General features: G+C 58.5%; 1 protein-coding gene across 16 annotated transcripts in view; it reads right to left on the bottom strand.

Annotated features, from left to right (window-relative positions):
- Nucleotides 1-15,326, bottom strand: part of ADCY7 (adenylate cyclase 7) — a 73,309-nt gene that overhangs the window by 4,566 nt on the left and 53,417 nt on the right. For all 16 annotated transcript variants that reach the window (XM_017863409.1, XM_017863413.1, XM_017863416.1 and 13 more), the window contains 15 exons: nucleotides 14,920-15,047; nucleotides 13,096-13,254; nucleotides 12,753-12,885; nucleotides 9,113-9,304; nucleotides 8,695-8,729; nucleotides 8,071-8,154; nucleotides 7,809-7,881; nucleotides 6,419-6,516; nucleotides 5,139-5,223; nucleotides 4,759-4,884; nucleotides 3,893-3,991; nucleotides 2,673-2,866; nucleotides 1,719-1,812; nucleotides 1,324-1,479; nucleotides 476-622 (listed from right to left, as the gene is read on the bottom strand). In XM_017863409.1, the coding sequence (XP_017718898.1) occupies nucleotides 476-622; nucleotides 1,324-1,479; nucleotides 1,719-1,812; nucleotides 2,673-2,866; nucleotides 3,893-3,991; nucleotides 4,759-4,884; nucleotides 5,139-5,223; nucleotides 6,419-6,516; nucleotides 7,809-7,881; nucleotides 8,071-8,154; nucleotides 8,695-8,729; nucleotides 9,113-9,304; nucleotides 12,753-12,885; nucleotides 13,096-13,254; nucleotides 14,920-15,047 (1,803 nt within the window). The remainder of the gene's footprint in view (nucleotides 1-475; nucleotides 623-1,323; nucleotides 1,480-1,718; nucleotides 1,813-2,672; nucleotides 2,867-3,892; nucleotides 3,992-4,758; nucleotides 4,885-5,138; nucleotides 5,224-6,418; nucleotides 6,517-7,808; nucleotides 7,882-8,070; nucleotides 8,155-8,694; nucleotides 8,730-9,112; nucleotides 9,305-12,752; nucleotides 12,886-13,095; nucleotides 13,255-14,919; nucleotides 15,048-15,326) is intronic.

Genomic DNA, 15,326 nt, shown 5'->3' with positions numbered 1-15,326 from the left:
AGAATGAAAAAGAAATGTGTACTTTCATATTCTGTGTAATGTATATTCCCCCCCAGGAGGGCCATGTTGCTTTTTTTTTTTTTTTTTTTCTGAAGACAGAGTTGTGAACTATCACCCAGGCTGGAGTGTAGTGGCGTGATCCCAGCTCACTGCAACCTCCGCCTCCCAGGTTCAAGCGATTTTCCTGCCTCAGCTTCCCAAGTAGATGGGATGATAGGCACGTGCACTACCAAGCCCAGCTAATTTTTTGTATTTTCAGTAGAGATAGGGTTTCGCCATGTTGGCCAGGCTGGTCTCGAAGTCCTGGCCTCAAGTGTTCCACCCACCTCAGCCTCCCAAAGTGCTGGGATTATAGACCACCTTGCCCAGCCCTGTGTCACATTTTTAAATTGGGTTTTAGGATGGCAGGTGCCGCCGCCCTTCCCTCTCCAGCATGGGTTGGGACTGCTGCACAGGGCTGGGCTAGAGGCCGTACCTCGTCGAAGTCGGCAATGATCTCATTGAGCAGGCGCAGGCACTCCAGCCCTTCTTTGTTGACATCGCACTCTGTGTAAAACACTTTGAAGTCCGGCACGGAGGCAAACATGACACAGACGCAGTCATAGGACTGATGGTACCAGTCCTGGATGGAAAGAAACCAGACCTTAACACCACTTCACCTCTTGAGGGGATGGGAAGAGTGGCAAGGCCTCAGGAGCAGATGGCACTGAACTGCCCAGCCCAGCTTTCAGGGGGTTGGGAGGAGGGTGGGCTGCATGAGGTTCATCTGGCAGCTGTTACCAGGTGATAAAGAATCAGGTGGCCAGGGAGGGTCAGGCTCAGGTTGGTTTTTTGCCCACAGAAGCACCATGGGTGTTTCCATGTACACATGGGGTAAGAAACTCTGCAGTAGTGGAGGGTAACAGTTGGGAGGTCTTCGTTCTCACTGGGCCTCTGCTTCCTATCTAGAAAACTTGCTACACAGAACTGGTGGAAGTACAGACATTTTCATCAACACAGAATGTCCAGATCACAAACCGCTGAACACATATTTCATCGTCGCCACAAGCCTGTAGGGAAGTGCTGTCAGCCCATTTTACAGAGGTGAAGACCAAGGCCCGGGAAAGCAAGGTGCCTTGTCCACAACCACACTTGAGCCCAGGTCCTTGACCCCAGACCTGTTCTCTCACAGCTGATCCCATACATTGTTGCCTGGGCATCCCGGTGAGGCCAAGACCTGAGGAAGCCAAGCTCGGTGTGCACTCCAGCTCCACACTTTCACCCTATGGACTGCGCCTGGACCCTCCGCCTCCCTGCCTCCGCCCCAGCCCCTTCTCAGCACACCTCGTTTAACTTGTCACCGATAAAGTGGGCAGCCACATGGGCTGGCAGGACGTTCTCCAGAAGAAGGCGGTTCACGTTCTCCATGGTCTCAAACTCCTCGTGTTCCTTCTTGAACTTCTTCTTCCATAGACAGTCCAGGCGGCAGTAATAGTCAATCTGCAAACGGCGTGAACATAAGCACCCCATCCGCAGGCGAGCAGGGGCCATGCTGCTGTGCATCTCCTAGCCGGGTCTGTCTGCCCCTGGTGTCCTTGGAGCCTCTGGCCAGGGGACCCGTGCTTTCCTGGCAGGACTCTGGTCTTTGCTGCTGCTCCACACGAGCCCACCCCGCCCCATCTCCAGATGGAGGTGAAGAAAAGCAGGCAGAGCTCGGGTGGCGGGGCCAGCCTCCATACCTGTCTGGAGAGCATGAGCAGGGTGACGTAGAACAGGACCAGGTAGAAATTGGTCATGGTCTTCAGGTCCCTCCAGGAACAGCTAGGGGTGCCGCTGGATGTGAAGGGAGGCCCAAGTCACTCCCAGCACTCACGACCCCAACACACTGAGTCATGCTGTCCAGGTGCCACGCATACCCAGGGGAATGGGGGAAATGGATTCTAAGGGGGTGGGTGGAAAACTAGACAACTCTGGGGTATTTATAAAGGGAAGAGGGGCGAGGTGGGCAGGGAGGTGGGGGAGCCCTCGTGGGAAAGACCTCTGATCTCACCCCTGAATGACCAGAATCAGCCGTGATGAGGGCCTGAAGGGAGCCCAGAGCTCCTGGTGAGCCAGGGTCAGTGGCAGGCGGGGTGGGGTGGATGGGTGGCATAAGGATTTTGCAGGTGCGGGGCAGACCCACAGGAGCAGATTGTGTTCTGGGTCCCAGGCTTCTACCTTTTTTGTTTAGGGGGACCAGGTCCACTCCTTAATCCACTTGGGACCCAGAACCCCTAGAACCACACACCTCAGCCCTGCTAGCGCCACAGCTATTGCCACCTGTCCAGGAAGAGATGGAAGCAACTGCTCCTTCCAGAACTTGAGACCCAGGACATGGCCCTGAGAGGCACAGAGCTAGAGCTGCAGCCTTCTTCCCTCCCCACTACTAGACTGGCCTGGCAACAGGATGACCCGGTGGCCTCTGTCAGACCAGAGACTCCTAAAGAACCTGCCAGTGAATCAAATTCCTCGGCTCTGAGCGCTGGAGACCTGGGACCTGGGCAAGCGTCGGTCCCCACTGTGAGACGAAAGCCAGGCCATCTGCCAGCCCCACCCTGCAAGGTACCCACTCCCTATGAACACAGAAGCCCCTTGGTGCAAGCAGGCACCAGGTGAACAGACCACCATGGGGACGGGGACGGGTGGGGCCCCACCTGGTGGTACCATTGGGCTCAGTAAGGTTGCCCAGGCCTTGGCCGCAGCAGTCCCACTGCCAGCACGGGGAGAGGTTGAAGAGCACCAGGTAGGCCACCAGGGCCACTGTCAGCAGCACAACCTTTGGCTCCAGGCTCATCCTCAGGAAGACGGAGCAGGCGATGAAGCCCAGGACACAGCTGCAGGTATAGTACTGAGGGGTGGGGTGTCACTCAGGACAGAGCCACCCCACCACCTACTGTTGCCTCAGGCCCAGCACATACCCCAGAGCCCCACTCCCCAGCACCTCAGCATCACCCTCTTGCCTTACCATCTCCCTTCTCAACAAAAAACGGTGAGACCTAAGAGTGTCCATTGTTTTGTTGTTTTTACTGTAGTTTTATTTCTTATGAAGTGCGCTCATTTAGAGGGGAGAAAACATAGTATGCAGATGCTGTGGATATGACAGACCACGGTCAAGGTCAAGGCCGGAGCATGCATGCATCCAAGCTGCCTCCCTGAGTTTTTGTGAGCTTACCCTTCCAAAGGACCTCTGCCCTGCTCAAGATTGTGCTGTGGCTCCCCAGCCCCCAGAATAAAGACCACGCTCCACCCCAGCATTCTTGCACCTTCCAATCTGGATCAAGCCTGCCCCTGGCTCAATCTCCCGGTTCTTCCCACTCCCTCCCCAGGAGACAACCCACCCAAAACCCCACTGCTCCCAACACACGCCTCGGCTTTTTCCCCACACCATCCCCTGTCCCAGAACCTTTCTGCCTTTTAGAGCACTGCCACCCTCTGAGGCTGCAGAGTCTGCTGTCTGCAAGGGCCTCCAGGCAGAGACCTTGACCTCTGCCGTCAGCCTGCCTGAGCCTGCCCTGGCACCACCACCTAATGAAACCCCTCCTTGAGCTGCGAATACTCGTGTATAAAACAGCGGCAGGCCTGTCAGAGAGGAGGTACCCTGACCCGGAGATCCCCACAAGGCCAGATGCTCCCCTCACTCCCTGCCTGCCCACACAGCCTAGACCAAGCCTGCCAAGGCCCTCACTCCCTTGGGCCAGAGTCCAGCTGGGCCCATGGGACCCTGCTTTCCCAGCTCTGCAGGAGAGGCTGGTCTCAGCCTCCACGTGCTGTGCTCTCAAGGGTCAGCACCCATGCATTGAGGGTCCAAACTGCACCCCTGGCGGCAGCAGCCCCACTCTGAGTGAGACCACGGAGCCGGACCCAATGCACTCACCGGGAGGGGCTCGCACAGGGCTCTGGTCTTGCTGCTCACGGCTGGTAGGCCTGTCTCATTGCCAACAGGCAGCTCTAGGACTGGGAAAGGCATCAGGGGCTGCAGAGGAGACGGGTCCCCATCAGAGTTAGTCCAGGGACAGGAACACTGGAACCTGCCCAGGCCATATAAGGTGGGCCCCAGGCAACCATGAGTGTCACAGCAGCGTGAGGTTTCACGTTGGGATCAGCTCTGAGCATGGCTCAAGCCACCGTGCCGACACCCCACAGCAGCCATCAGGTTCACAGGGCAGAGGGGCTAGGAAATGAGGGCACAGTCACCCCCAGAGCAGCAGCAGCCAGGGGGTGCGGCCGGGACCAACATTTTCAACCTTCTCTCCAGGTGACTGAGGGAGGTGGTCACAGTAACACATTCCAAAAACCCAGGGTCCCGGGCAGAGAGGTGAGGGAGAGGCCCTAGCCTGGGATGCGGGGTCTGAGAGGAGGGTAGAAAAGTGTCCCGTAGGCTGCTTTCTGCAGCACTGAGCCTCTGAGCACCAGCAGAGGAGCAAGGGTTCATCCCTGAGAGGAGAAACTGAGTCTCAGAAGGGCTGTGAAGAATGAATGGGGTGTCAGGATGTGGTGGCTCAAAGCATCCCATCCTCCTGGGGCTGGCCACAGAAGCTCTCTGGGCCCCCAAAGTCCTCATTTGAAAACCCAAAGGTGAGGAGCCCTGAGTCTGCAAAGAGGAACCCCCCCCCCCACGGCCACCTGCTGAGCTTGGGGGAGAGGTCAACCAGAGGCAGCTTTTAAGGCCACATTGTAGGCATCCCAAATCTGGAGGTCTCCCTCTACCCAGGAGGCCTGCCTCCCCACCCCAGGACCCACCAGGTTGATGATAGCCACAGTGAGCAGGCTGCCGATGGTCAGGATGGCCAGGGTCAGCCTCAGCAGGGGCTGCGTCTCCACCCTCTCAGAGATAGTGCAGAGTGTCCCCCGGGCTGGGCACCACCTCTGTGGGGTAACAGGGTCAAGTCACCCAAAGCCAACAGCCTGGGCAAGGAGGGCTGGTCCCAGGCAGCCTGGGGAGGTGTCCTTCAGGAGAAACCTCCAGGGCACTCAGGGAATTGTCCCTGAGGCAGGAGAGATGGGCACCCAACCTTGACCAGAGCAAGGGCTCAGCCCGGCCAAGCTCACCAGGGAGGGCTCCTGGGCAGGCGTCCCAAGGCAGGGAGAGAGGATCCAGGGGGCCAGAGCTCCCCACTTACCGAGAACTTGGTGGCAAAGCACAGGCCCAGTACCAGCCCCAGTACACAGGCCACCAGCCCGAAGGACACACCCAGTGCCGCCGTCCTGGAGAGGAGGGAAGAACTTCAGTTCTGCCTCGGGCCTTCTGCCCAGGACCACTACCCCCACCAATCCTCTGGCTCACAGCCACCTGTCCCCACCCCACCTGGTATTCTGCCCACAGCAAAGGGGACCTGTGAAAACTGGTCCAGCTGCCCCATGGGCAACACACAGGGCCCGGCTAGACCATGAAGATTGAGGTCAAGACCGTGGCACTCTTTGGTCCAAGTGTGTAAGAAATGAACAATATCTGCTGTCTTTAGACTCAGAAAAAAAAAAAAAAAAAAAGTAAAAGCGTCACATATTATGATTATTTTTTTTTTTTTTTTTTTTTTTTTTTTTTTGAGATGGAGTCTCAATCTGTCACCCAGGCTGGAGTGCAGTGGCGTGATCGCGGCTCACTGCAAGCTCCACCTCCCAGGTTCATTCCATTCTCCTGCCTCAGCCTCCTGAGTAGCTGGGATTAGAGGCGCCCGCCACCACGCCCGGCTAATTTTTGTATTTTTGGCAGAGACGGGGTTTCACCATGTTGGCCAGGTTGGTCTCAAATCCCTGACCTCAAGTGATTCGCCCCTCGGCCTCCCAAAGTGCTGGGATTACAGGCGTGAGTCACCGTGTCCAGCCTCCCTATTATGTCTTTATTAAGCCAAACACAATCCTGGTCGATGCTTCGGCCTAACTGCTCTTCTAGAAAGCACCAAGTAGCTGACCATAGATACCCCTTCCCTCTGATTTCACCCCCATCCGTATACCCCACCAGCAGGGCCCTAGAGCCAGAAGCATGAATCTCAGTGACTTTCGGATAAATCATTAACTCTCTGTGCCTCAATTTCACTGTATATAAGAGAGAAAGGATGGTGCCTACAGTTTTCAGAGTCTATCCTCCTAGCACTTCAAACACCTAAGGCAAGGGCTGCCAACCAAAATGCCTGCAGGCCACACATATGACAGGTGACTGAGGAGAGAGATGTTAGGGAGTAGGGAGGCCTGTGGCAGAAAACACACATTCTATTAAAAAGAAGTGTTGATAACTCAAGGTGTGCAGCCACAACCCCTGGTCCAGTTGCTGGGACCCCAGCAGCTGACCCCTTCCAGCCCAAATCATGCAGCTCCTTGCAGGTTCTCTGGTGGGTCCTGCTACAGTCACCTTCCAGCCTGGATCCCAGCAGGCCGGACCCCCACACCCCTCCCTACAACTGACCTGGGCATGAGCAGGACGTGGACGAACAGGATGCAGACGAAAATCAGGCCGGCACAGGCAAAGTCGTGGCGGGCCCGGGGGATGGGTGCCAGGCGGTACTGGGGGCAACAGGGACTGTGAGGGGTGGCCACCTGCAGTGCCACTTGCCCACCCCGCCTCCAGTGAATCAGCTTTAAAAAAAACACCTCCTTGCTGGGACAGTGGCTCACACTTGTAATCCCAGCACTTTGGGAGCCAAGGAAGAAGGATCACTTGAGCCCAGAAGTTTGAGACCAGCCTGGTCAACATAGTGAGACCCTATCTCTATTTTTAAAATAAATAAATTAAAACCCTCCTACCCTCCTGGAGTTCCAGGTGATGTTACACTTGGTAAGTTTCGTTTGTTTCCATTCTCCACTTTTTCCTATTTGAAGACAATGCCTTCCTCTCCCCTACGCCACCCGTCTCTCTCTTTCCAAGGGCCCTGCAGAGCTCATGGCCCCAAGTTCATGGATAGGAGCCAAGTCTGAGCTTCTGGGGCTGTCCTCACCTCAAACCAAGAAGCTGGCAGGTAGGGAGACCATCCCACCCCCACCCAGGCGCCATTGTGGGATCACAGCCCCAGAAGGGTTCCTGCTGCAGGGAAGGAAAGCAGGCTCGGCGGCCCTGGCCACACCAGCCACACCCTGCAGGTCACTTGGCCTGCAAGACCTGCCAGGCAGGTTTTGTCGTGACCTCACCTAGGAAGCCCCCAACTCAGGGAGCCCCACAAGAGGAAGTACCCCCAAACTTGGACTCTGGGTGCCACTTCCTCAGGATGAGGAGGGAGAGGGGTACCCCTGGAGCACCAAGGGCTGGGACTGTCCTCTCTCACAGGCCACACCTGAAGCTGGGGACAGGCTCTGTGAAGTGGTATAGCAGCACCCCTGGGCTGGCCGTGTGATGGTTAAATTCTATAATGTGGGTGCCGAGGATGCTGCCAGAACTCAGAAGGCACTCAGTAAAGAAATGGTCGTTATCAGTACAAAAAGCTCGTAGCAGCAAGACAGGACACTGATAGTTAACTGAGTTTTGGGTTCTCGTCTCATTGCAAGGCCAATGCCGTCAGCCTGAGGCATCCATGCCAGGATCTGCTAAGGCTTTGCACTGGACGGAGCAAAAGTCTTGAAGACCCATGGAGGCAAATCTCTGATGGCGCATTTGGGTCATAGAATGAGGCTGACAGGAGAGAGGCCAGGCTGGTGCTGCACGGGCCCCGCCCCCACCCCCGCCCGGGAGCAGCTGTGGATTCTCAGTGCCCCTCCCCTAGCCGGTCTTGGGAATGCAGGCTGCCCCATGACCTGCGCCTCCCACCCCACCCCAGGCCTGGAGACCCTGTCCCTCTGTGGGGGAGGCTGCTGGGGGTCCTCACCTCGCGCTCAAAGCCCTTCTCCAGGAAGATGGACCCGAAGGTGTAGAAGTCGTCAGACTTGGAGCAGCAGGGCCTGTAGGCGGGGGCAGCTGTGGTGAGATGGGAGCTGGGAAGGGGTCCATTCCCTCGGGAGGTGGCAGCAGGCAGGGGGAAGGAACAAGACTGGGCCACCAGGTATGGGGCATGAGGTGGGCCTGCCCGCATGGGGGACCCTTATCCAAGGGGGAGAGGAGATGGGGTGGACAGAGGTCTCAGGCCTCACCTCGTGGAGCTGAGCCCCTCGATGGCTGACAGCATCTCGTCATCGTACGAATCATCTTCCGACCGCCCCTTGGGGGACATGCTCCTGGAATCAGATACCAACAACAGGATGGGCACAGGGACCACCTCCAACTCTCCCAGAGGAGGGCGTGGGCGTGGCCACCAGTGCGGTCCCAGAACCTCGTGTGGGATGGTGAAGGAATGGGTGGGTCCCACTGAGGCCCAGAGAGGGCAAGTGAGGACCCAGCATCGTCCAGCATGGCCCAACTGGCCAGCAGCCCAGCCAGACGCAGAGGGCAGACCCAAGCCCCAGTCCAAGGCGTCTTCAGCTACACCCCCGGGGTTGGCATGGAGACCAGAACACCCACAGGCATCTCCTTCCCTTCCACCGACTCCACTGACCCCGCCAGGGCACCACACAACAGGTGCTCCATCAAGGCCATGTAGAAGGGCCAGGAGCCAGGAAACTCTGGTTCCTAGAAATGCTTTGACCCAAGACCTGGCCAATTTCACAGAGGTCCTGGGCTGGGCCTTGCGGAGCTGCCCACTGGACAGAGGCTGGTCAGGGCAGCCTGCTTGGAGGAGGTGGCTGCAGCAGGACTTGCCAGGATGGCAGGGCACGCACCTATCTGGGGTCCGGCGGTGGCGCTGGGGAACGCTCTGAAAGGGAAAGGAGGAAAGGATACAGTCACTCCCCAGAACACTGGGCCCTCTGAAGGCCACTGCTGGGCCAGTTGCAGCCCCTCCAGCACTTGATACACAGGACAAGGTGTCGGGGTCATCCAAGCCACAGACATCCTGACTACAACTGAGCATAGTCCAGGCACCAAGGAGGACAGGGATGTTCCTGGCCATCCTGACGTATTCTCCAAATGCCTTTGCTTCCTCTCCAGCCCCAAGAGGTAGGGCAGAGGCTGTGGCCATTTTACAGATGGGGACAGTGAGGCTGAGAGGGTAGGAGATCTTCAGCACTCACTCTCCTGCCCCTGGCTTGGGGCCCCAATCCCCTGGCTTGGGGCTCTCTGGGTGGGAGGGGTGCCTACCTTAGGCCTCCGCCCATTGGGGACGGGGGTCTCGCCACTGCTCACGCTCTCACGGTGGTTGAGATGCGCAAACGGCCGCGCTGCCCCCCAGGACTCGAGGTACCGGGTCATGCGCACTGACGCCCGCATCTTCAGGGCTGCATCCCCCTTGGGTCTGGGGAGGTGTTGGCTGGGCGGGGGTGGCTGCTGGCTCTGGGGGCAGACATGGACACAGGCCTGTGCCACCTCCTCCCCTCTCGGCCCAGGAAGGGGCCGCCACCCCCATCCGGCTCTCCCTGAAGTGTGACACCGCCCTGAGCCCATGAAAAAAAAAATAGCAAAGAAGTTGCTCAACCGGCAGTCCCCTTGGAGAGTGGCTGCCCTTGAGGACTGGCCAGCCAAAGCCTGGTGCACACTGAGGCCAGGCCATATGGGGTCGCAGCTCAGCGCCCTGGCCCTGCCCCAGGCGGAGAAGAGGCTAGTGGGTACCCACCACGGTACCCAACCCCACTCCCTGCTCTGCCTCCCCAGGGAGAGAGGCAGGGCTCGGGTCCCAAGCCCGAAGCCCCACTGCCCTTGAGGCTCCTTGGAATCAGAGAGTCCCTGGGGTCTGAGCACCCATCAGCCCCTCCCCAGGAGGCGCCTGGGGAAGCCACAGGCATCCTAGCCCACCCTCCCACATGTGGCCGGCACGCGTTCGCTCCTTCCTGTGGGAAGCAGCCAGGAGGAAGAGGGGCACTGGCCGCCCCAAGAAATGGCCAAGCCAGAGGCCAGCCAACCCCCAAGGCAGCGATCCAGAGAGTTCCACTTGTGTGGCCCCCAACCGCAGATGGCACAGGGCCATGACCTGCCATTTGCCTGCGAGACCCAGCCTTATGCTGGACACTCAGTAGCTCAGCCAGGTCCTGAATTCATGGCCAGCCCTACCCGCCCAACCCCCTCATGCCACAGACCTGAGACCCCCCTGAGACAAGAACACATGCCTGAGGCCTTCCTCGGTTGGGGCGGCCAGACAGGACTGGAAAAGGGGCAGGGAAGAGAAAGACCCAAAGGCCACCAGAGATGAGCTTAAGCCGGCTCCGGGTCTACTGAGTCCTTAGCCCCTGAAACATTCCCCTGCCTCCAGAAGTCCTGTCTCCTAGGGCCCCGCAAACACCCCGTGGACAAGCCTCCACAACTACAAACACTCACTAAGCCACAGCTCAACTTTCCTGGAAACCTCTTGCCTCCTTTTGGGATGGAAACATTTTTAAGTCCTTAGCCACGTCTATCTGCCTAGCCACGGGAGCCATGTGGAATTTGGCCTTGGTGAGTGTCCCGGAGCAGGAAGAGCTCGCTGGCCCTGTGGTGAGCAACCTGGTGGGGGTGGGTGCATTTCTCTGTCCCCTCGTCCATTGGGGCAACTCTGCCTACACAGTGCCCAGTCGTTCAAGTTCAAGGTCACTGGCACTTAGCAGAGAATCCAGACACCCCGGCCCCCTGAGAAACAAACAAAAAGCAGAAATAAATAAAATCAGATTCCTCAGGTTCTTTTTTTTTTTTTTTTTTTTTTTTGAGACGGAGTTCTTGCTTCTGCCGCCCAGGCTGGAGTGCAGTGGCCGGCTCTCAGCTCACTGCAAGGCTCCGCCTCCTTGGGGTTCCACGCCATTTCTTCCTGTCTCAAGCCTCCCGCTTGCAGTAGGGCACTACAGGCTCCGCCACCTCGCCCCCTAGTTTTTGTGTGTGTTTTTTAGTAGAGACGGGGTTTCACCGGGTTAGCCAGGATGGTCTCCAATCTCCTGACCTCGTGATCCGCCCGTCTCGGCCTCCCAAAGTGCTGGGATTACAGGCTTGAGCCACCGCGCCCGGCCCAGATTCCTCAGTTCTGAGCAAACACATCCTACTCAGAATGGGCGTGGCATTGGTGTAAGCCCCATAGGGGCACCTGCAGCCACATCCAGTCCACAGGAGCCCACCTTGCCCCAGTCAGGCCATACAGCGATGGTGAGGCAGAGCCCACAGAAGCCAGTGCAGAAAATCCACCTCCGTGTCAAAAACAGGAGCTACAGATGAGCTCCCTGCACACAGGAGGGATGTCCCAAAGGTAGGAAAAATGCAGGGTGCACGACCATGGGGCCCGCCACTGCCACCTTAGCATGAAGGGTCAGGGGACTCGCAGTTCACTCTGTGTCCATGAAAATCCCTGTGGAGGGAATACAAGAAACTCACTGCACAGGTCCCCTCTGAGATGTGCCGGCTGGGGACAAGGACTCTTTCTACAACATGCCCTTCACACCTTTTGAACTTCAACTGTGTAGATGAATAAAGTTAAACAAAAACTTTTGCCAGATAAATACAGATACAAGCTGCCAGATAAATACAGCTGCCCAGTTGAGTACTGCGTGCAACACTTATGCGAAACATGATTCACGGTTGTCTGCCCAGGCAGCCTGCAGTTTTCTCTGCTCCACCTGGCAGCCTGTGGGGGTAGATTTTGGAGACTCCTAGGTGAGGAGCGCTGTTTCATTCATTCCAGGGCTATCTGAGCACCAGCTTCGAGCTGGGCACCCATCTCAGCATGGGGTAGGGGGCTGCAGCCTGGAGAGGAAGAGCCCCCTGGCATGGCACTCACGCTGACAACAGAAAAGGAAAATGGATAAACAAGCAAGGGCATTAGGGACGGAGGGAGGAGTGCTTTGGGTGCAGGGACCTGCGGGTGCCACCAGCCTGGTAGTGGAAGGGCAGGAGGAGACCAGGTGGGGTGAGGGGAACAGGAGAGCAGGGGAGGGGCTTGGAGGGGCGGGGCCAGGGCCGGGATACAGGACGAGGATCACTGCCCTATTCTAGGAGGGTGGTGGCGCAGGATACAGGTACCGGGAGGGGTTTTCCCAGATGCTGGCTCAGTATGGATGGCGCAGCACTGGGGGTGCTGGGGGCAGAGTGAGGCCAGCAGATGTGTAGGGAGGCTCACAGGCCAGCCCTTGGGCCCCCAGGGTCTGGCAGTCGGGCCAGCCCCAAGGCACATTCAGGACCAGAGTGAAAGGAGCCACTCGCTGGCTGGGCCGATATTCTTGAGCAAGCCTCAAGGATGATTCACAGAGTAGTGGCCAGACATGCCAGACTCCCTCGAGCAGGCCAGGGGCGGGCAGCAGACAGGCCGAGGCGGGCCCCACCTGGCCAGGGCAGTGGAACTGCCTCCCCCACCATGGGGTCCTGGAGCCAGCAGGGGACCTGCGGTCAGCACCCAGGACACTCAGAGGCTCCTGCCCAGTGGCTCCCAGGCCACTCCCTGCTTTCCTGAGTCTCATCCAAAGCTTGTTTCGAAAGTGTGTCTCTCAGAAATCTGCGAGATTAGTAACCACCTCATGGAAAATAAACCAAGAGTGACGATAATTCATAGAATGTTGTGATGTGCCGGGCGCGCCGCAAGGGCCTCGCTCAGATTAGCTCCTTCTGGTGAGGCAGGTGCTGTTTTCCCATCACATAGAAAAGAATGGAGGCCCAGGGAGTGACTACTCAGTGCCTAGAACGTGCCTGGGAACAGGGAGCTCACTCCTGCCCAGGCAGGACCCTTCCCCACCTCTCCCTCCATGGGGGTCTCCCCCAAGGTGCAGGCCAGGCCCCCCAGGGCCCCTCCAGCCCCTCCGGGTCCCCCCCAGCTGCGGCCTCCGAGCCCTCGTACCCTGGGGTCGATGACCAGGTAGGTGCGGATGTTCATCTCCTTGAGGTAGGGGTCCCGCTGCTGCCCGTGCCCATCCTCCACCTCATACGCCTTGTCCAGGTGCTTCAGTGTCGCCTCCGTGATGTGCACCCGACTGCAGGAGACCCAAGTCAGGCAGAGCCTCGGAGCCCAGAGAGGGCTGGCATCCACCCAGGGACGTACAGCAGGCAGGCCCGGGCCCCAGGCCAGCTTTTCTGCATTCATCCCTCCCTCCACACCTGACCACCCCCCAACCTACCGCAGAACCCTCCATCCACAGCCAGCCCCAGGCCTTTGGCCCTGCCGCTGCCCTGCCCAGCCTCACCCGGGGACTCCGGCTGCCTCCATCCGGTTGGCCAGGGACACGTCGTGGGACCACACGTCATACTGCCACTTGCGCAGCCCGATGACCCCACACAGCACGTTCCCCGAGTGTATGCCCACACGCATGTTGATGTCCACGCCCGTGGCCTCCCGCACCTGCCTGGGGCAGAGTGGCCCAGTCACCCCAGCCCTGCCTAAGCCCTGGGACAGGCTGAAGCTCCCAGGTGTGGGGTGGGTACCGGACAGCGTGTGGGAAGAGGGCAGGCTCAGCCCATGGAGAGAATGTTCTCAGCCTGATGGGGCTGCCCCTTTAGGAGGAGCTGAGTGCCCCGTCCCCGGGAGCACACAAGTAGGTGTGGCCACACCTGACCTCAAGGGTTAGGTAGGAAGGAGGAGGAATTCCAAGTAGTCACTACAGGCCATGTTGATGGACCCAAAATACCATCACTGGGTGTTTTCCCTACCCAGCAGCACTGGCTGGTTTACTGGGAGCCGGGCATGGTAGCTCATGCCTGTAATCCCAGCACTGTGGGAGGCTGAGGCAGGCAGATCACCTGAGGTCAGGAGTTTGAGACCAATATGGTGAAACCCTGACTCTACTAAAAATATAAAAATTAGCCGGGCGTGGTGGCAGGCGCCTATAGTCCCAGCTACTTGGGAAGCTGAGACAGGAGAATCGCTTGAACCCAGGAGGCAGAGGTTGTGGTGAACCGAGATGCGCTCTGGGCAACAGAGCGAGACTCCGTCTCAAATAAATAAAATAAATAAATAAATAAATTTATTTAAGTTTACTGGGGTCTACAGAGGGGGTCCAGGAACCACCCAAAACCTACCATAGACAAGGAACACAGGGCCCAGATCATGGGCACCTTCTATGCACCCCCCACCAGTCCCTGGGAAGCAGGGGCCCTAGGAGTTGTTGGCACCACTGAGAACAGGAGTGGAGCCCCACAGGAGAGCTTCCCTGGGGCACAGGGGACCCCAAGACAGGAACAGGGCCTGAGTCCGCATAACAAGCGGCACCACATGTCCACCGACAAGGCTGGGCACTGACCAAGCCTTCCAGGGTCAGAGCCAGAGGCGCATGAGGGCCTGTACAACCTCCACCTGTTACAGGACAGGGGCCAGCCTGAGGTCACGCAGGCAGTGGTGCAGGGCCAGGCCCCTCCAGCTCTGCCCAGGCTTCTTTCTGGCAACACCAGCCACCTGTGGCTGGACTTCAGGAGGAAAGTCTGGAACAGGGACTGATGCCTGGGACTGGCAGCCCCACCAAGCCCTGCTCTGCCCCACACTGGTCAGCCTGGCTGGGCCTGCCTGGCCCTCTCCCCATACAGCCCTCTCAGCAAGTTCCTCCCACAGACCCCGGCTGCTCAGGGGACCTGGAGGAGAGCTGGGGGTCTCCCCACAGCCTCAGGACCAAGCCTGACTCCAGGATCTTCACTGGGGAGCAGCAAGCACATGGAGCCTTGGAGTAGATCCCTGGGTCTGAAAGATCCCCTGGCTGCCTGCCCTGAAGCCTCCTGCTGTTGCTAAGACCCCAGCCTTGAGGGGAGCAGAGCCCACTGCCCTGACCTCACATTATCCAGCTCTGAGCTCCGGAGATGCTTTCTAGGACTCAGAGTCACAGGCAGCACCACGGGGAGGGATGAAAACAGATGAGGTCTGAATCCTCCAGCAGGCTGGGTGGTCCAGGCAAGTTGATTTCACCCCCATCCCCCGAGCCTCAGTTTCCCCATTGGTGACATGGGAATGACAAATTCTCTACCATGCCCAGGAGGGTCCGCCATGGGGCAGGACCCAGTGTGTGGGTCTGCTCAGGACCTACTTGATGGCCTGACACATGTCCAGCCCCATCTTCACACAGTTCCGGGCGTGGGTGGGCAGCGACACGGGCAGGCCCGATACACAGTAGTAGCAGTCACCAAGGATCTTGATCCGCATGCACTCGTTGGCCTGCAGGGTGAGGGAGGGGCCTGGTCACTGGAAGGTCTGGGGCGGGAACCTCTCACGACAGCCGCCTCCCCCGACCCTCCAGGGTGCGCCCAGCTCTCTCCTGGCTGGGGACTTGCCTCCTGGGGTCCAGTCACCAGGAGCCACTTCTGGGCCTGGCAAAAGGCTTAGCAACATGGGGGCCTCCCCAGGAGGAACTCCCAGGCAAGCACCAGAGGTGAACACAAGTGTTCCTAAGGGCCTCGGGCAGGGGTCTGCCTTGGTTTCATTTGCCCAGGTAAT

Source organism: Rhinopithecus bieti, unplaced genomic scaffold (genome assembly GCF_001698545.2).
Source record: "Rhinopithecus bieti isolate Rb0 unplaced genomic scaffold, ASM169854v2 scaffold_71134, whole genome shotgun sequence".
NCBI classification, from domain to species: domain Eukaryota; kingdom Metazoa; phylum Chordata; class Mammalia; order Primates; family Cercopithecidae; genus Rhinopithecus; species Rhinopithecus bieti.
Note: the sequence above shows the minus strand (reverse complement) of the source record. Positions and strands in the feature narration are given on the sequence as shown.